The sequence below is a fragment of the Sphaerodactylus townsendi genome, linkage group LG10 (genome assembly GCF_021028975.2).
Source record: "Sphaerodactylus townsendi isolate TG3544 linkage group LG10, MPM_Stown_v2.3, whole genome shotgun sequence".
In the NCBI taxonomy this organism is placed as follows: Eukaryota; Metazoa; Chordata; class Lepidosauria; order Squamata; family Sphaerodactylidae; genus Sphaerodactylus; species Sphaerodactylus townsendi.
Window position 1 is genome coordinate 50,513,072 of NC_059434.1, and position 23,119 is coordinate 50,536,190.

General features: G+C 41.4%; 1 protein-coding gene across 1 annotated transcript in view; it reads left to right on the forward strand.

The window, feature by feature from the left end:
* The first annotated feature begins 3,466 nt into the window (after positions 1–3,466).
* The window catches only part of TBC1D9 (TBC1 domain family member 9), a 54,712-nt gene continuing 35,059 nt past the window's right edge, over positions 3,467–23,119 (forward strand). The window contains exon 1 of the mRNA XM_048509391.1: positions 3,467–4,481. Within this exon, the coding sequence (XP_048365348.1) occupies positions 4,355–4,481 (127 nt within the window). The 5' untranslated portion in view covers positions 3,467–4,354. The remainder of the gene's footprint in view (positions 4,482–23,119) is intronic.

Sequence of the window (23,119 nt, forward strand, 5' to 3'; positions counted from 1 at the left end):
ATCTACCTCACAGGGTTGTTGTCGGGATAAAAATGGAAGAGGGAGAATTTTCTAAGCCACTTTGGTCCCTTTTGGAAAGAAAGGGTGGGTTAATGAGGAAATAAATAAAAGTTCTTCATTTTAAACACTGTGCTATATGTCTAATATATGTTGATTGCTGTGAATGAATGCATCTTTAAATTTGTGAGTTTTATAGGGTTGTCAGCTCTGGGTTGGGAAATTCCTGGAGATTTCAGGGTGAAGCTTAAGAGAGGTGGGGTTTGGGGAGTGGGGGACTTATCATGGTTTAATGCTATAGAGTGCAGTCTCCAAAGTAGCCAGGGGAATTGATCTTTGTTGTCTAGATGTTAGTTGTAATTAGGAGATCTCCAGGCACTACCTGGAGGTTGGCAATCCTGTTTTGGCGGATGTATCTGTATAATATACTCTGTGATTAAAAAAAACTGTGAGCTATTACTTTCAGTGCAATCCTTAGTAGTGATACTCCAGTCTAAGCTCATTTATTTCATTTGGCTTTAACAGGAGCAAAACAGTTGTCTAGACTCTAGGCTGCACAACATTTTGTAAGGTAGTCACACTATTATCAAGCAACCCATTCCTAGATGTATACTAACTGCCCCAACTCCATCATAAATAATTCACTCTGGCAGCCATTTCAGGAGCTAGCAGTGCCTTGCCTTGGAGAAGAGGAGGTCAAGGTTTTCCTTAGGCCATGCTAATGAGCGGCCAAAACTTTGGGTGGGAGACTGATTCACTGATGGGACATGCGTATGCTTACGCATTGCAAAGCTAGATGCCTATCTCAATCCATCAATTTAACTTTGTTAGCAAATGTAAGTCCTTCTGAGTGCAACTCATCCAAGGGATACCAACCTCCAGGTAGGACCTGGAGATCTCTCAGAATTACATCTGATTTCCAGATTATAGAGATAATTTTTGCTTTAAAAATGGCTATTCTGGAGGGTGGTTCCTCACTAGACTCTATTCCCAAATACCAAGGAATTCCCTAGCCCAGAGTTGGCAATACCACGTCTCTCTCCTACTCCTCCTTGTGGCCCTTCCCTGGGATATAATTCTCATTCAGTCAGAAACTTGGATGTATTTCACTTTCTCTCAGGTAACTCTTCATACACACATCCTTCTGAACACAACTATTTCACTATTCTTAGGCTGATTTATTTTATCAAATTTATCAAATGTTATTTTTATCAAATATGTTTGAGTATGTTTTCAATTTCTGTACCAGTATATTTCTCTAAACAAACTCTAAACCTTGTTTTGGAAATGATCCGGTTGTTTCACAGTTATTGGTAGGTTATTAGAGGCACTTTGAGCTTGCCTGCCTACTGTCTATGTAAAGATTCCTCTACTACCCATTCTGCCTGCCCTTCCTAGTAAGTGTACCAGTTTTCCAGGCTAACCAGTCTGTGGATGTGGGAAGAGGTTTCTCCCTGAAGCAGGCCTTTATCCCACCCCCACCCCCCAAATTTGTCACAGTTGTTGGGTGAACATCCCAAACACAAGTTGGAGAGTCTACCTGTTTCTAAGGATATGCATAAAGGGAAGAACAATTGGTAACACCTCCTGAAAATTGCTGTGTTGGTTTAGCTATGTGGACAGCAATGTCTACAGTACAGACCAATTCCTGAAAATATATCATTCTTGTTGTCTTATCCAATACTCCCTAGATTTATTACAGCAATTTCAATTCTTATAAAAAACAAGATAATATTGAGATATAAAGTGAAGGAGCCGGAGACTATGAATGGTCCAGAAAGCTAATTATTGTCTTCAGTTGATCCAACAATTTAATCTGTTTTTTTCCAACCTTCTTTTATCTCTTTGAGGCATCATCATCTTAATAGTATCCAAGAAATTAAATAAACTGTTCTTAAAAGCTAGCAGCACCCAAACATATAGATTTAATTTTTAAAAAATCCTAGTTTGTTGTTTAGGAATAAACCAGATGGTGAAAATGTGGGTTTCATTTCCTATAGAAATGCTAATTTCTGTAGAGATATATTATTCTTCATCCTTCATCCTTGGCTGCTCCCATCTTTCACATAAATATCTCCAGAAACCATCACAAAATGCTAAAGCAGGCCTTGATTTCTACATCCACAAAGAAGGACATGAACTGGCTAAATGCAATTTGCCAGCCTAATTTTTTTGTACATTTCCCTCCAGTACTCCTGATATGCATGTGCATTAGAAATTAAATAGCACTGAAAATATGCACTATCTAACACTGGCATGCATCCAACCATGCACTTCCACTAACAGAACAACATTTTTGTGAAAGAAGGGAGGAAGATGTTCACTGAGTCTTTGTTCTCACTGCCAATTCTCACTTTGAACTCCATGCTGTACTTGTAATTTGCACTTTCAGTCCACTTTCAATGCACTTTGAAGCTGGATTTTACTGTGCAGAACAACAAAGTCCACTTTCAAACAACTGTGAAAGTGGATTGAATGTGCATTATTTTGTGTGTGTGGAAGGGGCCCTAGTCTAGAAGGGGGCACATTGTCCCTAAATCACACTCATCACCAGCACAAATATCCAAAAGGGCTGTCTGTGCTCAGCTACAGGTGCCCACTTTCCTTCAGAGTCAGAGAACCTGAAGAAGAAGAAAGTTGTGGAAAATTGCTAGCTTGCATTTTTGAGGAATGCCACATGCCTCATATTTTCAAGAAATGTCCAGGATTGTCCAAATAGATGTTAAAATACATTTTTAAAAAATCCTGAACTAGGATACCTGAAAAAGGCAGTCAATGGAAATTAGAATGTTCTATAAATGCGGTGCTAAGCTGTAGAGTTCTTTATATATATATAAAAAGACCCTTAATAGTGTTATTATTGTGACACAAGCTTTTGCGGTCTCGAGCACATTTTGACAGCTGCCTGAAGTGTTATCAAAACTGCCAGACATATACATATGGAGAACATTTTCGTGTTTTTTTTTTAAGTGAGGTGGAAAGCAAGGCCATAAAATACAAGGTTGCCGTCCAAATGCATGCAAACGTTGGTTTCCAAAAGTGTACAGGAGAAGAAGAAGAACCTTTTGGAGATATCCGCTATGCTAATTTGACACCTTGAATGAGAAAAAAACCCACAGACCCACCCGATACAACAGAAGAGGCCGTGGCCGTGCCATCCCAGACCCGCAACTGCAAGCTGCGGGTCCCTCGATGAGCTCTCGCTGATGCTCAGCTCACGCTTTCCTAGGTGCAACCCGGTGGTCAGAGTCACAAGTGGGAGAGGGGGTGGAGCTTATGCAGCCTAGCCGGGAAGCCAGGGCAGGTGGCGCGCGTGGCTGGCTCCAGGGAATGCAGGAAGAGGGCACATCGACCAGCTGGTTGTTCAGGCGCTGCTGGCCCCGCCCAATGGCAACCTGGGCGAAGAGAGAGGCTGTGCGCGCGCGCGTCTGTCCGTCGCGCGCGCGCTGCCCCGGGTAGACTACTCTCTGCCTCTCGTTGCAGCCGCGGCAATTAACACGACCCTTCTGGCCGACCCCAACTGCAGCGCCTTCGGAGCCTGGCAAGCCGCGCTGGTCTTTTGCTCTCTCCCAAAGGTCGCTGTGCGGGTGCCCGAAGCCTGAGCCGAGGAGAGCGCCGCCTTAGGAGGCCTCTCCTCCAGATCTCGGCAGCAGGAGCGCGCGCGCCTGTCGGGAGGGAGCTCGGATGCCTTAAGCGCCTTGAGCGGCAGGGTTTATTCCACTGGGAGGGGATGTGTAGGCAGGGCAGGCAGGCAGGGGCGTGTTTTCGACGGCTCGGCGGGGGTCTGAGAAGCGCCAGCCCGGAGGGTGCGAGTTCCCAGCGGGCTTAGTGGAGCGCGGGTCCGCAGGGCTATTGCACAGACGGCGACGCGATGGCTTCGTATTGATAACGCGCGCCCTTTGCCTGCAGGCGCTCTTGTCGGGCAGGGTGTCTCCTTGCGGGAGGACTTCGCGGTTGAAGGGGACTCCCGAGTGGCCCTTCGCCTTGGAGGGGGGCGGCTTCCTGCACCCGGATCCTGCCAGCGGCTTGCATGCAGTGAGGCGGCGGGGAGACGGCAGGTGGCGAGGCTGGGCCGGCCCGGCAGCCGCGGGTGCTGCTGATGCTGGCTGAGGTCACCGCTGCGCTCCTCTCCGCATCCCCTGCCGGTGGAGCCTGGGCGGCGGGCTGCTCGGGGCTGAAGAGAGGCGCGGGGAGGGGGGATGCTGCTGTTTGTGGCCCCTTCCCCTTCTGACTCTCGCCTGGGCTCGTATCTGACCCTGGCTTGGTTTTGGGAGGCGCCTCTCGGGCTGTGCATGGTTTGAAGCGGATAAAATCCCCCAAGCGAGCTCGGTCGGGCTGCCTTTGTCTTGGCCGGAGCATGTGGGTGAACCCGGAGGAGGTGCTGCTGGCAAACGCCCTGTGGATCACGGAAAGGGCCAACCCTTACTTCATCCTGCAGAGGAGGAAGGGACATGGAGGAGATGGAGGCAGCGGAGGCCTTGCGGGTAAGAGAGTGTGTGTTGTGTGGATGAGAGAACCTGTGTGTCTCCTCCCTTGGGAGAGGCTGCTGTAAAGGGCCAAATGCTGTCTAGCCTTCCCCTTTGGATGGTCATGCACATGTGAGTTTTATTTGACATCTGCTGTCTTGGAGCAGGAGCTGTATTTGCGACAGTCATTGTTCATTGTGTATTGTTTGGGTGTGCAGTAGTACAGGCTAGCCCATCTCATCAGATCTTGGCAGCAAAGTGGGATCAGCCATGGTCAGTATTTGGATGGGAGATCACCATCCAAATCTCAGGGTTGCTGTGCAGAAGCTGGCAAAATCTCTGAATTTTCTTGCTTTGGAAATTCTGTGGGTCACCATAAATCAGCAGTGACTTGATGGCACTTTCCAGCATCTACCACAGTAGCCCACAGGGAGTAAATCCTGGTTATTAGTATGCAAATGTCTGCCAGTTTATAATGTGGATGACCTCATAACCTGCATCTTAATAAAGTAGAGGAGGACCTTCTGCTGATTCTTCTAAATAAATCTGTAACACTGTGCAGAAATTTTATAGGGGCATCCAGAAAGATACAGTGCTATGAAAAATCCCAAAAGGCACTGCTGGAGAGTTAAAATAACATCAGTCATGCTTACAGAACTTGAATGCTCCATTCCTGTCTGCACACTTATTTGAGATGTTTAACAATATTTTACAGTCTTTCTCTGATTTGTCTTTGAAAGGGCTGTGAATAGTGGCTGTTAGTCATCTCATTTTAGAGATGTGATACTGGGAATGAAAACAGGAACTTGCAAAGGTCGCACAGTGACTGGGAATATAGACCTCCTAAGTCCAGTTCTTCATTCACTGGAGCACTGTGCTTCTGCCTCTCACCAAAATGAACTCCGTTGAGCCATTTAGGTCAAGCAAGCTGGAATCATTTCCCGTTTATCAGTTTCTGTGGCCCTACAACAATCTATGAATGATGTCGCAAGGGCCATTTCCATTTCTGAATTTACAGTTCACTTTTTCAGTAGATCATATCTGTACATGGTTGGGTTATGAAGTGCTGTTCCAAGACCAAATGAAAACTGAACCTAGAACTTTTAAGTCAAATGCTTTTAAGTCAAACTGGTGGCGCTTATCACTTTTATGCTTGGTGGTGTTCAAATAGAGCCAAAGATATTATTATAAAATGATGAATCACCATGTGTTTAGCCATTTTAAATTTCTAGCAGGATAGCCATGCACATTGTTTTACTGTACTGTGGCATGATCTTTTGGGGGGGATCTTTTTGAGGGCAACATTTGCCACCACATTAACAGTGGGATCTTATCTAGTCATAAATCCATTCACTTCAGTGGATCAGTTCTGCTTGGGACTTGCTCTAATGATGTTTTATTCTTTAAGTTGCTCTTTGGTGGCCTTATTCTGTACTTGACATCCCAGACTCATTATTCCGTGGAGATTTAATAGACTCTTTGAAAGTTTCACCAGAATGCTTGTGGTCTTGCCAGCAATTACAATTGCTCACCTAAGGTATTTGCTGCTTCCATGGAATCATCACAAATATCCCATGAGGGAAGAAAATAACATTCTTGGGTTTGTTTTTTTTACATCTGTATGAATATGTTTTATATTGATGCCAATTGAATAATTCAGTCGGTTGTGCAGAGGTCTGATTGCATCTGTATTTATTTAATGTTTGAGATGGCACTGAAAGTATGAAAACCAAGGGAGGAGAGCTTGAGGGAATGTTAGTAGTGTTTGCAGTTCATTAATGTCAGTCTTGTTATTAATGTCAGTCTTGTGAGGCAGCCTGTTTACATATGTATATTTTGCATATGCATGTTTTTTTCAAGTGTGTTGGAAAGATTTGTTTTTGTTTTTTGTTAAGCCTCTTTACCAACTGGTATTCTGTATTATGATTCCATCACCCAGAGTGGCATTTCTGTCCCCTCCCCCTTTCCCCTGTAACAATTGTGGCTTGTCATTTGTGTTATACTTCCCTTGGGAAATCACCAACATGAAAAGTACAGAAATTAATCATGACCTCTTTTCAACTTCTGCTTCTCCCCCCCCCCTTATTATTATAACTGATCTTTTATAATTCAAACTATTGCAACAGAACAGCACAACAGCTTATTAAGACCCCTTATTCTAATTCTTGATTCCTGCAAAGTAGGGTTTTAAAGAACATGGGTCACTACTTGAGGCCTTTCCAAATGTATCTTGGAAAAACTGTAAGATCCCCACTGAGAACAAAAGCTCCTCTCTTGACCACAAAGAAAATCCTTAACTGAACAATGATTTAATTTGGACTTCCTAAGTTGAACACCAGTCACTAACTCCTGCTAGATCTGTAGAACATTTCCATGAGATTTGTTGAAAGCAGCGATTTTGTTAATTTCCTGTAGGCCACGAATTCAGTTCATAACTTCACTGTAACAGGATGTTTATTGTTGAAAGTTTGTTTTGCCTGTGCAGGCACATTTGTGTGTGTGTGCCATTTTGGTCTATGGCTGTCTGGGTAAATGATGTCAATTTCGATGTAAAAACAAATCTAAAAAGAGATTTCGCCCAAAAATATGTTTTGCCTTGGGAAAGCCTATAGTACTTCTGTGAAACCAATCTCATCTAAAAAGATTTGCTGTCTCATTTTCAGCTACATGTAATTTTCAAAGTATGTAAGCACTTGATTAGAAGGAGCCATATCTAGTGTTTGAGAACATACTTTGCATTTCAAAGAACCCAGATTGAATCTTTTACATTCAAGGTGAAAGAGATAACAGCTAACAAGGTAAGGTGAAACAATGTAGGAAGTAGATTAGATAGATTTGTGAGCAGATTCTGATTCAAGTATGTCTGCACATAGTTTGCACTTACATGCAGTTCTAAGCAAGAGTTGCCCTCTTCTAAGCCTATTGATTTAGGAAGGTGCCACTCTGGTGCACTTATTTGAATGAATCTCTTCTTATTTAGTTATGGACCATAAACTTATGGTATCTTTTTAAAGTGACACTTTAAGTGCCTTCTTGTGACGGTGTGCTGTACTGTTTACTTGAAATCCTTATTCAGTTCTGCTTTGGATTCTGTAAGTTCTTTCAGGTGTCATCAGTAGGATTCCTGCATTTATGAGGGAAGCTCCCATTCAGACGCCTAAGGGACCTAAGAGAATACATTGTTTTATTAAAAAAGGGGTTTTGGCAGAAACTGGTTCATACCATTGTAGAGCAGTCCATTGCAGCTGTAGTGTGTAACTTGACACAAGCTAGACGTGACCACTAGCACAAGTAGATACAGTCGTTTATTTTAAAATAGAGAGCATGTGTTGTTGTTTTTTCTGGGGAAATCTGGCATAGTGGAAGCATTGGAAATTATATTCAAAGCTAGTATGTATAGAAATAACACATACAAAAGCTTACATAGTAAGAACAGATATGTAAAGGCACAGAAAATAGTATTCATGTGCTGTAACAAATAGTTAATCTTTAGAGAAGCACATTGATGTCATAGTAAATTTTGCAGTTTTGGAATAATAAATACATTCTTGGAGATTTACCAATAGTTGTACAAAAATAATCAGCCATAAATATTCAGGAAGAGAAAATTTCCATGCAGGTCTTCAAAGTAACTTCATTACTTAGAAATCTATTTTATCAGTCATTAAAGTATTGCCACTACAGAAGGTTTTTTTTTAAAAAAAAAAATAATGCTTTTATACAGGATATAAGTCTGAATAGCATATTTGGTCAAAACAATTCTATTCAAAATGCAGATGGCATTTGTTTTCCTCATTTTTTTAAATGGGAAATTTTGCTCAGGAACATTTGGCTTAGTAGCAGCATTATGCAGACAGTACATCTTGGGCTTGTGTAGTACTAATAGGTAGAATGAGACAAAGATTTTTTAATGCCTTGAAAGAAGTTAACATTAACAACAAATAGTGTTCTCAATTGTCAACATTTTAACTGCAGGATAGTATTTGAGAGAACTGAGCACTTGAAATTAAAAGTCATTAAAATGGTTAAATCAAATTAATATAATGAGATCGTAATTTAAAAAATCAAGGCAGAATACTCTTGCTATCAGGGATCAAGAACAGAATAATGCAATGCAAAAAGAATATGTCATGTTTTTAAAACTGACGGAATATTTTGTGGAAAAATGTCTTCATTGGATGCCAGATATGATACAGGCTGTTCTTGCATAAAGCTCACGTTGAAAAGACCATGCATGTAACTTATTTCTGCATCCACATTGTGAGGATGCTCCATTTTTCTGACCTTCCTACCATGAATGCAGAGGCATTCACATTGGCAACAGAGCTTCCACAGAATCCACGCAGTACTTTTACGTGAACATGTCTCCAGTTGTTACTATTTTTTTTCTATGCCATCTCCCTGCCTTGCTCCCCGAGGACTTTTTTCAGATTTAATTTTAAAAGGTAATTGTTGGGCATTCAGATGAACTAGTAGAACATGGCAGTGTGCTATTATAATATTGTAAGCTTTTGTTATTTCAATGGTTTAAGCCTGCATTTTTTAAAAAGCCTCTATTCCTTTTTGTTGCAGAGATGTATAGTAGATCATGGCACAAAGCCATTATAATGTTCTAGCAATTACCAGACTTAAAAAAAAAATAAACCTGAAAAAATCCATCTTGCAACAACAAGTGGTAATGGTGACTGGGAGTAGAGACTTGAGATAAAGGAAATGGTGCTGATTTGAACACAACACCTTTGAAAATGCTCATCTTCCTATCCACATGGTGTGCAAATGTTCTTTGACTGTAATATTTCCAAAAATATTGTATCCAATTAGATTTAAGAGAGTTTACAACAAAGCAGGAGAAAACCCAGAAAAGGAAAATATGAGAGGGTGTTAAGTGGCCAAACACACTCATAACAAGAAGTTTCTGATTCAGAGAAATTAAGTATGAGGGTTTGGCTTGTGACAGAGAAATTAAAATGGATTTTCTTGGCCCATATGTATTCTAGGCATAAGTGATTCTGGAGCACGCTGAAGCCTTTTTATGGATCTTATAATAACCTTGGATGGGAGGGAACTGGCATATGAGTAGATATAAAAGAGGATGTAAATATCATTACAATAACTGTGTTTTAATTTTAGCCTTAATAAAATGAAAGTCATGCTGCAGCCCACCACCATGGTTTTCATGAGTAATTAGCTTCTTCTGATGCTCCCTGCTTTGTTGCAAATTAAAATGAACTTCAGATATTAAAATATGACCTGTTAGCCTGTTATTTTTTTAATAGCAGTTTTGTGTTCAGAGTGACAGTATGGTTGCTACTAAGCCCAATAATGCTGTCATTTTAAATGCTGTAAATCTAGTGTTGTGCGTTTTCTGTACTTTGTGTAGAGTATAGCATGTGCAAGGACCCTGTGTAGTGGGCGGAGGAGGCCGACAGTTTAAGATTTCTCCCAAAAACATGATAGCAGTTCCACACACATGTTCCTTCTCCCCTTTCTCTATTGCATGATCTGGCCTGGAATTCTAGGCTGCTGTACTCAATTTTTGTGAAATTTTCAACTCTATTCTCTACCTAATTTGCTACGTAAGTAACTTTGTTTATTTTTAAAAGGTAAAAAATCCCACCACATGGCTCCACAAGACTTTCAGTTTGTTCTTGGTGAAGTCAGTTGCATCAAAATCTGGTCTGTGGTGTATTTGCAGAGTATTTCAGCCAAGTCACATGATGACTCTTCCCAAAACATTTTTTAAAAGTGAGTCATGTGACCTGCCTTGTGAAATAAGGGAAGCAGTGACGAGTAATAATAAAGGAACTAGAATTACTTCATTATCTGTTTCTTGACTCATTAAAGTAACATAGTAAATGAGATATGAACTGGGACATTTGCAGTTCAAAGTGAGGAACATTGGACAGTCTACTCTTTGCCCAGCTGCCTGCATCAGCAATATGCGGTGTTAGTGTTGACCTCTATTACAGGATTTTGGTACTGATGGAGAATATATGTAAAATGCTTTGACATTATTTACCTACTAAGTATCAGATATCTAAAAATAGAGAATATTTTTTAAAAATGCAATCTGAACTTATATCAAAGGTAATTGTTATCACCAGCAATTCCTTTAAAAAGGAGCTAAAAGAAACTGGCAAAACTTGTGGAACAAATTTTTCCGTGTTTGTATTTTTTAATGTGGTTCCCTAATTATTCTCTTCTTCTCTAGGGGGGTGTTTTAAAAAAGGAAGAGGACTGCTCTATTTATTGAAACTTTTCCTCTGAACCAACATTTCTTTTGCTGTTCCATATGTTCTCTATTTCCCTCGTAAATGTGTGTGTGTGTGTGTGTTTAGCAATTGTGATTACCTGACCAAGGAAAGCATTTGGTCAGCCCAATCCAGAGCCTCTGTGGCATTGCTTTGCTGCTTCCAGAGGGGTTTTTTTTGGCTGCAAACACCCCTCCCCCCACTGCTGAAAAGCCCTCCATTGAGCTCAGTGGACTTACGCTACCCAAAAGGATGGCCTGGGTCATGGTGTATCTGGAAGGAAAGCCAGGGAAAGAAAGCCAACTAACATTGGTTCCGCCTCCCCCAGCCACACCTCTGTAATGCCCCATGCTATACCAGTGGGGCCTCTGGTGGCATGGGCATTCGGAAATGGCACTCTGTGCCACATCCAGGGGACCATGGTGGCCATCTGCCAGTGGATTTGTCCTTCCGCTGGGATAAGTGCCTTGGGGAGGGAAAGCCTGACAACGCAACCCTGCACCACTTCCAGATGTGGTTTTTAACCCCCCCCCCCCCAATTGGATTGTTAGAATTGGTTAGTTAGGTAGATGAAACATATTGGTGAATTTAGGTGTGTGAAGAATTTCTGAAAATAAAATTATACACACAAAAACAAAAATTTTACTGCATAGAAGTCTGAAATTTTCAGTGCACAGACAACACATCTTTACTGCTCTGGAATTTTCTCTGAACCTGTTTTTTCTACATTGTCTGAAAAACTAGATGATTCTGTAGACATATATTAACACATAATTATTAACAGAAAGTCTAGTATTTCAGATTTTCTATTGACATGCATTAGAGCTGTAAGACTGAAGCCTAGGGAAACAACTTCACTGGCCAGACAGGAATTAAGTTTACCTACTTTGTAAGCATGAATACTTGAGAGTCCTTAAGATTGTGTAAGCAAACAAAATGTACAAAGTTTCTTAACCTTGTTTTAGATAACTACACATTTCTGAAATCCATTGACCAGGGAAATAATTTTCTTCTTTCACGTGCTACATTCATAACTTTTCAGCTAGGCAAAAGCAGGGGCTCAGGCTTGTTTTAGTGTTACCGGTACGTTGAGTTGTAGGGCGCGGTCCGAGAATAGGGCTATGGTGAGTTTTAGGTTTCTGGTTTTGGTACAATTTTGGGAACAATTTATGACTGAAAGAATTAAATAAAAATAATAAATTAGGGTTAGGGTTAAGGCAAGGGCAGAAGCTCAGGTGTGCCTTAGTGTTATGTTGAGTTCTAGAGTGCAGTCCAAGAATAGGGCTATGGTCAGTTTTAGGTTTCTGGTTTTTGTTACAATTTTGGGAACAATTTATGACTGAAAAAATTAAATAAAAATAATAACTTATGGTTAGGGTTAAGGCAAGGGCAGGGGCTTAGGCTTGTTTTAGTGTTACATTGAGTTCTAGGGTGCAGTCCAAGAATAGGGCTATGGTCAGTTTTAGGTTTTGGGTTTTTGTTACAATTTTGGGAACAATTTATGATTGAAAAAATTAAATAAAAATAATACGTTAGGGTTAGGTTTAAGGAGAATCTTTAATGAGGACATTTCTCTGTTTTCCTTAGTAACTACAAATATCTTATTCAACAGGTAAACAGAATTTGGCAACTAGGAATCAGCCATTAGTAATTACAGAATATTGTTGAAGCTTTCAGACATACTCCAAAGGTCAACAGTTATAATGCGGAAAAATCAGTATAATGTATGCCCACAAGTCAGTCACAGTTCCCTGATTATTACAAATTCAACTGTGCTGACAGAGTTGACATTGGGGGAAAGTGCAATTGCTAATAGTAGATTTCAATTTCCAAGTGTAAAATCCCCAAGATGACAGGCACAACTTCTATAAAGTACTTCCTGTTTTGTTTCCAGTTTATGATCCCTTGGTAGAAAAACTTAATATCTTGAATTACCCTAAACTGCCCCTTGTTCTGTTTTGCTACATTGCTTCATAATCTTGCCACTTGATAAATGCACTGATGTTGTTTATGCTGCAGTGCAGTCCTGGGCAGTTGCACCAATTTGAGCCCATTGATTTCAATTGGAATTGACTGCATAGGCTGTACAGATTGTAACTCTGCATAGGTTTGTACTGGTAGTCTTCACCGGGCACTTTTTGCATTGCTGCTGATTCAGACTTTCTGTTTGATTATACCAGGGTTTTAGTTATCTAAGCAGAAACAGTGCAATTCCACTGTCATGCTGAACAGTGCATTAACAAATAGTGCATGTTGCTCAGAGATAGGTGGGCAAATTACTTTCATGTTTTTATCATTATGTGCCAAGATCAGATGACAACCACAAGAGCCAGTGGAATACTTCTTGCAGTGAAAGTTGAGATTCACAGAATGCTAAGTACGGGATGCTTGGGACTCGCTTATGGATCATATGATGCTGAACATTAGGATAAATATTTCTGGATTCTGAGTATGTAGTGGAGACCTCAGTGTAACGATCTTGCAGATTCAGGGCCATTACTGAGCTTCAGCTTCCTATCCTGGCTTCTTAGTTACTTCTATTATTAACAAAATGCCCACAATTGTGATTTTAGTAGGCACCAGGAAAACTGTAAGTGAACTGATGACCACCATGTTGACTAGTGATCTGTGCCTACCTGACCAAGGCATTCTTTTGGGACCTCCAATGTTATAGTGGGAGTTGCACAGGTATAGGCATGTGGTGTAGCTTAGAGGAGAAGAGGGTTTCTGACTAATGGCAACTATGTAAGTCAAGGTCCATGCAGTTTGAATGACCTGAACCAGCTGCCACTGGCAGTATTTTTCTGATCTAAATAAAATCTCCCTGCTGAGAGGAAACCAGAATTTGGTTTTAACTTTTAGCCTGGAGGGCAAGTAGCCTAGATAATAAAAGCAGGTGAGAAAATGGGTAAATGATGTGAAAGCCAGGCTTGCGATATCCCATTTTGCAGCTTACACTGCTGCTATCATTGTAGCTCCCATTGGCTAGGGAGGCAGCTTTCTTGTGAACTTCGAAAGGATTTTTCTAGGTGGGCCTTGTTGCCTTCTGGCCTTAGCCTAGTAGTAGCCGCAGCTTGATGAGGCCTTGACAGCCAAGCCAAGCCAAGGCATTCCATGTACTAGACTGCCCATTAGTTGTGGCCAAAAGGATAAAGGTTTTGTTTGCATTTGCTGTTGGGCAAGGTTGCTAAGACTTGGGGAGGAAGTAGGATAGAAGCTGGGATTCAGGACTTCCCAGCCCAGAAGTAGCAAAGAGAAGGCACATACTCAAGAGATGTGAGTGAGATCTATGATGATCTCCCTGTAGACAGAGGCACTGATTCAGTGTCTGAGGTCTCTGACATCTTTGCTGTATTTAAAAGCAGCCATTTTGAAACTTTCCAATATGTGTGAGTCTGCTGCTCGTATATAAATCAGCAGAGTCTATTTTTAAATGAAACCAGAGCATAAGGGCAAGCTATCTCTTTTCAGTTGTTTGGAGCATATTTTTTTCCTGGCTCTGGCATTGGAAGTCAGCCAGGCTGGGGCGGGGGCGGGGGGCGGTACTGAAATCAGTGAAGCACAGCAAGGTGTTTTGGAAGGGCAGGACTTTGCTTCCATCTTCTGTGTACTCCATTTCCTTTTCTTCCCTGTTCATCCTCAAATATCCCAGGAAAAGAGGGGAAAGCTCACTCATGTACATGATCTTGAATGGTCTGAAGCTAGTTGTGGGGTACAGAAGACAAGCAACTCCCCAGTTTCTAATTTGGTATATTTTGTATATACAGTGGAATTTCTATAGTGCATCTGACTTTGAATGTCTTTTGGCCAGGTAACAGTCTGTGTCCCTTGTAAAGTACAGTCCCCAGAGCCTGGGGGCACTTGATTTATGGTAACCTAAAGCTAATTTTGAGGTACAGCTGCCCCAGAATTTTTAATTTGCATTTTGTTTTGAAGGAATTCTATCTTTGGAGCTATTTGTCAATGGTCAAATGTTGGACCAGAATAGGGCAGGTGACTCATTAAATAAGGCATGCAGGGTAGAAGAAAGAATTCCAGAGGACGGAAATTATGTGGGAGAGATCAAACAGTTCTGAAGAAGAGCGGAGAGTAAGGAGGAAGTGATAGAACAGTGGTGGTGAACCTTTGGCTCTCCAGATGTTATGGACTACAATTCTCATCAGACCCTGCCAGCATGGCCAATTGGCCATGCTGGAAGGGGCTGATGGGAATTGTAGTCCATAACATCTGGAGCGCCAAAGGTTCACCACCACGGTGATAGAACATGTTTTAACAGAGCATCAAAAGTAGAAAAGAGCTGCTGAGGATTCTAAACGTGGTAATCAGGGTGTTTTAGTTGTGTTGTTTAGCTTGGCAGATAGTGGAGAAGAAAAAGGATGACTATATAATAAACAAAGTCATCCAGGATTTCTGTTCTTGTGTAGGAGTAAACAAAAGAGTTGGCATTTAAGAACATGAAAGTCTGAGCAGAGAAATCAGATGCAGTGTGTGAATCAGAGAGAGGGATGAATGATTCAGTAGGAAATTGGTACAAATAAATCAAGAGTCAAGTACCATGAGTGAGTAAGTGCAGTTTGTGGACATGACTGCAGGTCACAAAAAGCACAAAAAGTAGAGTGTGGAGCAGGTAGACTCTGTGTAAGGTGGAATGAGATAAGGTGAAAGTCAAACAGACGGTAGTCCTTAACAGGGAGCTCAGTGGAGAAGAAAACATTTTTAGTGAAGATAAGGTCCAGGACATGTCCAAGGTTTGTGGAGGAATGCATCTAAAAGCAGCGATTGAAGGAAAGGAGTTGGGAAATCTTTGAATCAGAAGGGACAGAAGCGCAAAGTTGAGAGGAAGATGAGCCAGGCATCAGACTCTGAAATAAAGGGTTCAAATGAACCAATAGGGTGAAATAGGAAAAATACATACATAGAGAGCTGGAAGCAGAATTGTACAGAATGAAAGCTGAGAAAGATGTGAATAAGCATCTGGAATGGGGTTGAAACTGACAGAGCACCACAGCTATACATGGCAATTTAAAAGAATGGGGTCCAAATATGGGGGAGTAAGCTGCCATCTTTGCAAAATGTTATGGTTTGAACTCCGACTCCTTAATAGCAGATTAATGTTTTGTTTCTATGTCTATGCTGCTTTATTATGCAGCATATGAACATCTCAAGACTGAGATATGTTGCAATGTCAAGGAAGATTAGTTTTATGGTAATATGACTCTTGAGGTTCTGAGTCTGCTGGGGTGATGAGAGGCTGTTCAGTCCATCTATTAACAGTGGGATTTATGCATGAATAGTGTAATTGTCAATGTGCTAATAGGGTACAGAAGAGAGAGCTGCAAAAATTAGGTTCATCTACATTTTTAACCATTTAAAGTTACATGAGGAAAATCACAACTTCTGGAACATCACCAGTGTGGACTGTCATTATTTATTTAGTTTTATTTATTTATTTAGCTATTGATTTCCTGTGAAGTATTATCAGCCTCTGAGTATTTTGAAGTTCAAAGAGACGCATAAAGGCAACATAACCAGTTTTTCAGGAAGTACAGAATGTTGCAGGGTGTTTTTCCTTGAATGTAAAACATTTACCTTGCACTGAAGAATTTGTTGAAGTCTAAATAATAAAAAGTGAGGTACTCTCTCTAAACACATAGTAAATTTTCCTCAAAATAAAGGATATTTGCAAACCATCCCACTAAAATTATTTTAAAAGGCTTTTAACAAAACTGAAAGGTTTTTGAAAAATTAAAGCTTCAATGTAACTGGCATTTTTCTATGCCAGTTACTTCCACAATTATAGTTATGCTCCTGCTGTCATAGGTTCCTCTATTTTGCTTTATAATGGTGACACATGGATAGAGGAACCTGAATTCAGAATCTAGCTGCAAACTCACATTGCAGAGACAGTTTGAAATCTGTCCTTGTGCATTTGTTTTAATCCTGATCCTGTGCCATTGGAATGAAACATTTCTAGTGGAAGGCAATAAATGCAGGCTCAGATATCAGATCTCACCATGTGATGCATGGAGTCAAGCAATATTGAATCCACAAGGAGACCTCCATTCCTCCACACATACATCTTTAACTTTGCAACAATTAATCCTATTTCTTATACCTAAGGAGTACCCTTTTGCTTTCAAAAGTTCAGAGTGCGCTGATGTAAAAAAAATGAAACTGTTAAGTGTTCTTAAGGTGTGTTTGTTAGACGGACAAGGTAGCGTTTGGGGGGGGGGGGTAGAACAAAGGGAAGCAAAATTGCAGACAAAATCATTCTGATGCAGAGACACAGCCCATTTGACATTCTGATCTTATTTCCAATTTTTTCTGCTGTCTGTCTACAAGGGTTGAGATCAGTCTGCCTCCAGATGCTCTGCGCATCCTCGCTTTTGCCATATTTCTCCATATTTTCCATCAGCCTGTCTGTGGAGCAAATTTATGTTTAAGGTGTTTGCACGAGTCTAAATACTCAGCACTGGTTTTTGTGAGCGAGAAACATGAGTGATGTTGTCATCCGGCTATCCGCAAACCTACACCCTTTTTTTTCCTCTGGTGCATGTGCTCTAGTGAACATGGTGCTGTACACACTTAGACAACTTTTAAGGAGAAGCTGGGTGTGGGGGATAAAATGGTGGAACAAGAGAACAGATTTTGGCATCTATGGAGGGAAGGCAGCCTGGTATAGCCTGATTGCATCAGATTGTGGAAGCTAAGCAGTGTCTGTGGAAGGAAGGCCTCCAAGGAAGACTCTGCAGAGAAAAGCAATGGGAAACCACCTTTGCTTAAACTTGAAAGCCCCATGCTTTGTTTTTTTAAATAATATTTTATTAATTATCAAATACATACCATTAAGCATACAATATTAAAAATATACACATGATTATACATTTTGTACTGAATTCTTACAATATTCTTTGTTTTAGATCAGGGGTAGGGAACCTGCGGCTCGAGAGCCGCATGCGGCTTTTCTGCCCTTGCACTGCGGCTCCACAAGCCGAGCCGCCGGCTTCATCCTTGCCCGCCCTGCAGGCAGCAGGGCGGGTGCACCAATTGCCCGTGGCCGGCTGGGCAGTGCCATGGGCTTCCCTTCTCGCTCACCCTGTTTGGCAGGTGGGAGTGAGGCTGACTCCTGAAGCGGGCCGGCAAGAGCTGCCAAACTCCTTCAGCCCCATCCTTGCCCGCCCTGCAGGCAGCAGGGCGGGTGCATCCATGCGCTTCTCAGAATGAGTGGAGTAAAAGGTAAAAAACCCCAATATATACAGTGTTATCTTTATTTTAAATGTCAAAAATTATTTGCGGCTCCAAGTGTTTTCTTTTCCCATGGAAAATGGGTCCAAATGGCTCTTTGAGTGTTAAAGGTTCCCTACCCCTGTTTTAGATGCATATTTTAAAAACTTCCTGCTAGAAAATAAATCTCTTAAAATTCCCTTTACTACTATTTTCCTGAATTCAATAATAAAAATGTTCTTTTTAACTAAATAACAAAACCAGTGTAAATTAACAAAACACGTCTCCATTCTTTATTATTAAGCTTAGTGACATATTTATATTCTCTTTTCCTTTAAGAAAATTAACAAGTAGTTTCCAATCCTTTACTAATTTTTGCAAATTTTGATATTTGATCAATACTAATTATTTATTGCTGTATACTCTACCAACTTATGTCCCTTTATTTTGAATGTTCCCTACTAGAGTTGCCTTAAGTCAGCTGTGTCTTGACATCTCTTTATACACACACAAAATGTGAATATTCAAACATAATATGCACAGATATATGTGAGCAGAATAACTAATAAAATAATATTGTGGTGCATGATTGGAAGGTTGTACCTCTACTTACACGAGCAAGAATCAAAGGAACAAAATGCTGCTGCAAAAGGAAGAGCTCACATAGTTTGTAATGAACTAAATTGACCCATTGACTCAATGAATGCAGTATTGCTAATGTGTAGAGAGGGAAACTTTTATCATTGCTTCAGAACAGTATCACTAGTGCCCTCAATTTTTTTTTAAAGGAAGTTTTAAAGGGAGGGGGAGGTGAGGGAGTGAACAGGGACGGGAGGAAGGAAAAGGTGGCAAGGAAGGGGGAGTGGCTACTTGACTGACAATCAGAAGGGGGTTGGATTTTCTCTGGAAAAAAAATTGGATACAGGATTTTACACAAGAACTGTTGCTGACTTGCAAATAGACTTTGTAAAATTGCCATGTAAGCACTCAGAGAAAACATGGCAGAAAAATGCAGAAAGGTCCAGTTCATTTCTGCATGGTGAAAAAATGTTGCAGAACAAAAAGAAAACAAAACCAATGTTTGACACTGGCATTTCCCATGCGTAACCAACCAGTAAATGGGTTGGTAGCAATAGGAAAGAAGTTCGCCAAGAAGTGCAAATATGAAAAGAGGCTATCAAAACAGAAGGAAATGCATTTGTTGGCACCAAGGAGCGATATCTGAATCAGGGTAGGCCAGTTGGCAGTTTCTGGAATGACCTCATTTCTTGATGAAAGGGGCAACTGCCAGATTATTCCTCAGGCCAAAGTAACTCACTGTCTTGCCAAGCTTTTTGAAAGATAGTGTGGATTGGAGAAGCTGAGTTTCCTGCCCTCCAACACTAGCTGAGGAAGTTGTCCATTGTTGGGTAAGTTCGTGCTGTTGCTTTCCTAGGGTGAGGTGCAAACCAGAACCTAAACCTCATGCAGCCTGAGTTAATCTTCTGGAACTGAAGACACACAGGCTTGAGGTTCCTTAAGAGCTAACAAATTCATGGTGGCATGAACTTGTTTGACCCAGAAGAGCCAGAGCCCACTTAAATCAGATGCATGAAGTTGTTGTATGCAGTTGGCAGATGGCTACAAACATTAGGTCAATACGGCTACTCATGGCTACAAACAATACGGCTACTCATGGCTACAAACATTAGGTCAATAGGCAGATATTACCCAGAGGTCCAGATGATTCAGATTTTTAGCCCTGGGCGTGTGAGTGTGTGTGTCTGTGTGTCTGCATATATCTTCTAATTGGGTCTAACAGTTCATGCATCTGGTGTGGTTTATGAAAGCGTCAGCAGCCACAATATATTTGTTATCCTTTAAGGTTCCACTGGACTGCACATTTCACCCTAATGTGGCAACCTTGCTAAAATAGTTCCTCCTTTTTGTGCTATGGCCAGCACTATCAAAGTCACCTCTGATGCTTTGATATTTAAATATTTAAGGGAAATGTTTATTGAAACAGGAAAAACCAAGCAATCTTGAAATACATAAGAACATAAGAACAAGCCAGCTGGATCAGACCAGAGTCCATCTCGTCCAGCTCTCTGCTACTCGCAGTGGCCCACCAGGTGACTTTGGGATCTCACATGCAGGGATCTCACATTGTGAAAGCAATGGCCTTTTGCGACTGTTTCTCCTGAGCACCTGGTCTGTTAAGGCATTTCTCAGATCAAGGAGGATCAAGATTGGTAGCCATAGATCAACTTCTCCTCCATAAATCTGTCCAAGCCCTTTTTAAAGCTATCCAGGTTAGTTGCCATCACCTGTGGCAGCATATTCCAAACACCATCACCTGTGGCAGCATATTCCAAACACCAATCACATGTTGCATGAAGAAGAGTTTCCTTTTATTAGTCCTAATTCTTCCCCCCAGCATTTTCAATATATGCCCCCTGGTTCTAGTATTGTGAGAAAGAGAGAAAAATTTCTCTCTGTCAACATTTTCTACCCCATGCATAATTTTATAGACTTCAATCATATCCCCCCTCAGACGTCTCCTCTCCAAACTAAAGAGTTCTTAACACTGCAGCCTCTCTTCATAAGGAAGGTGCTCCAATTCCTCAATCATCCTCGTTGCCCTTCTCTGCACTTTTTCTATCTCTTCAATATCCTTTTTGAGATGTGGCGACCAGAACTGAACACAGTACTCCAAGTGCAGTCGCACCACTGCTTTATATAAGGGCATGACAATCTTTGCAGTTTTATTATCAATTCCTTTCCTAATTATCCCCAGCATAGAGTTTGCCTTTTTCTTGAATACGTTCTTGTATACCTTTAAAACCTGCTGAGAACAGCTTGAGAAAATGTACACTAAAGCATTGTCTCTACTCAACAAAGGCTGAAGAAAGTATGTGTCAAAGAATACCAAAATCTCAAATGATGTTCAATTATTTATCATTCAGTGCTCTTACAGGAGTAGAGTATAGTTCACCATGTTAATGCTGTGTAGACCGTGCCTGTCTCTTATTGACTGACTCTAGAACAAAGAAGAAATGAGTTAATGGATATTGCAGGAGAGAAATGGAGAGATTACTTTTGGCCAGAGAATGATGAACAGCTACATTCCAGAGTGGAGAGATGTCAGCTGAATGCCAACCCAAAGTCTTATTCTAATCATGTGGTGAGCTTCAGAATGCCAGAGTGGCCTTTGCAGTAACTGAAACAGGTTGGATCTCTACATTATGAATGCTATTAAAAAAAAAGGCTTGCCCTCCCAAGTGTCAGGAGGGGGATTATTTCTCAACAAGTCAGCTTAACTGTCTGAATAGAGTTTCCAACATTTAAATAAGTCCCTCTAGCTATCCCTTTAGCTTCCGATTGATTTGCAGGCAATTATCCAGTGATGCTTAGCTTTGTGCCATAGAAAATCTTCAACTACATAACCATTTCCAATCACAAAACTTATATTAAAAACAGAGGGGGGGGGGGGGTTTCTTGTCCAGTGGGTAAGAGCTAGGGTTGTGCAGGGAGAAAAACCCTGTTTTTGTTTCCAGATTTGAGTATATTGGACCAAAAAAGTATGGGTTTGGGGGAGGAAGGAGTTGGGAATCCATTTTTCCTCAGGTCCATTATTTCCTATGGGGAAAGTTTCTGGGTGGCTGGGGACGGGTTGTTGTTTTTTTGAGAGGAGAGAGAGGCACAAACATTTCAGCAGGCTGGTGCCTTTTCTTTAAACAATCCCCAAATTTCAAGTAGATTGGACCAAGGGGTCCAATTCTTTGGGGCCCTTGAGAACAGATTACTTCCACTTATCATCCATCATTTCCAGGGGGGCGGGCTTCCAAGCTGCTTCCAGGCAAAAGCCACACCTGTAAGCAGCATCACTGGTCTAACCATGCTTCCCATGGAGGAACCAACACAAAAATCCTAACAATCATTGCAGAACCCAGTAATCCCAGTAGACCCACAAGCTAATGAGCTCAACCAAGCAGAACCAAAATCGCTGGAGAATCTCTGCAGTGGAAACTCAAGGTGGGGGGCACTTTCTCAAACCCAGAAGAACCAGTGACAATGTATGCATGCCCAGCAGAACCCCAGTGCCACTGTGGCTGTGTGAGCCCAACAGAACCAGCATCAGATTAGAGAATCTTCAGTTGAGACTGAAGGGAAGGATTTGCAAGCCCAGAAGAATGAATGACAATATACAGAATACTCAACAGAACCCTGTGCCAGCCTGGTGGCACAAGCTCAACAAGAGCAATGTAAAATCAGAGAATCACTGACTGCAGAATACATCGGGGGTGGGGGGAGCCCAGCAGAACCAGTGACCCTGTACAGAATGCCAAGCAGAACTTCAGTGCCAGTCTGGCAGTCCAAGCTCATCAGGACTAATGTGCGTCCAGAAGGGAACAAATCCCAGGCACAGAGTGAGCAACAGTGTAAATACAATCGGGGGAACACAAAGCAATATTTTCAAGGGGGGGGGGGGACCTCCTGATTTCATCTTCACTTAACCAAATGCACACCAAATGCAGGAACAGTTCATTTCTAGACCAGTGGAAGGAAACATCTTCTTCTATGAGTTGAATATGAAGAACTGTGGGCAGAAGAAAAATAGCCACAAGTGTTGCTCTGCAACCACTCGCACAAATACAGGATGGGTGAGATCAAACAGAACAGTAAAAAGCAGATTCTCTAGCACAGGAGTTTCTGGGTTTGTTGAGCCTGTGGATACTTTTGGTTTTGACGACAATCAATGGGCACCAGCACTAAATGGTTTCTGTGTGAGGCTCAGTTGAACCCAAAATGGCTGTCATGGAATCAGTTTCAGAATGGGGGGAGAGTCCAAGCTGAGTGCACTTGTGAGATGGATGTATTTGTTTCAGAAGCAACTGCTGACTCTCTAAACACCTTGTTTCAATTAGGTGGAGAAAATCTGTGAGCAAAAAAGTGGACTATAAATTTAAAAAGACATATAACATTAGTTTTTTTATTTGTGGGAACAAGGAGCTGGGTACCAGGAAACATATCAGTGGATGCCATGGCATACAAAGGAGCGTTCTGGTGATGACTGCCTTAACAGTGCTTCTGTTTGCCCCAAAACAGGCTTGATTTAAATGTGATACCGGTACAGCAAGTGGTCAGGTCTACTTTCTCATGGATCTTGCACTCATGCAGTGTCCTGCTTAAACAGGGCTG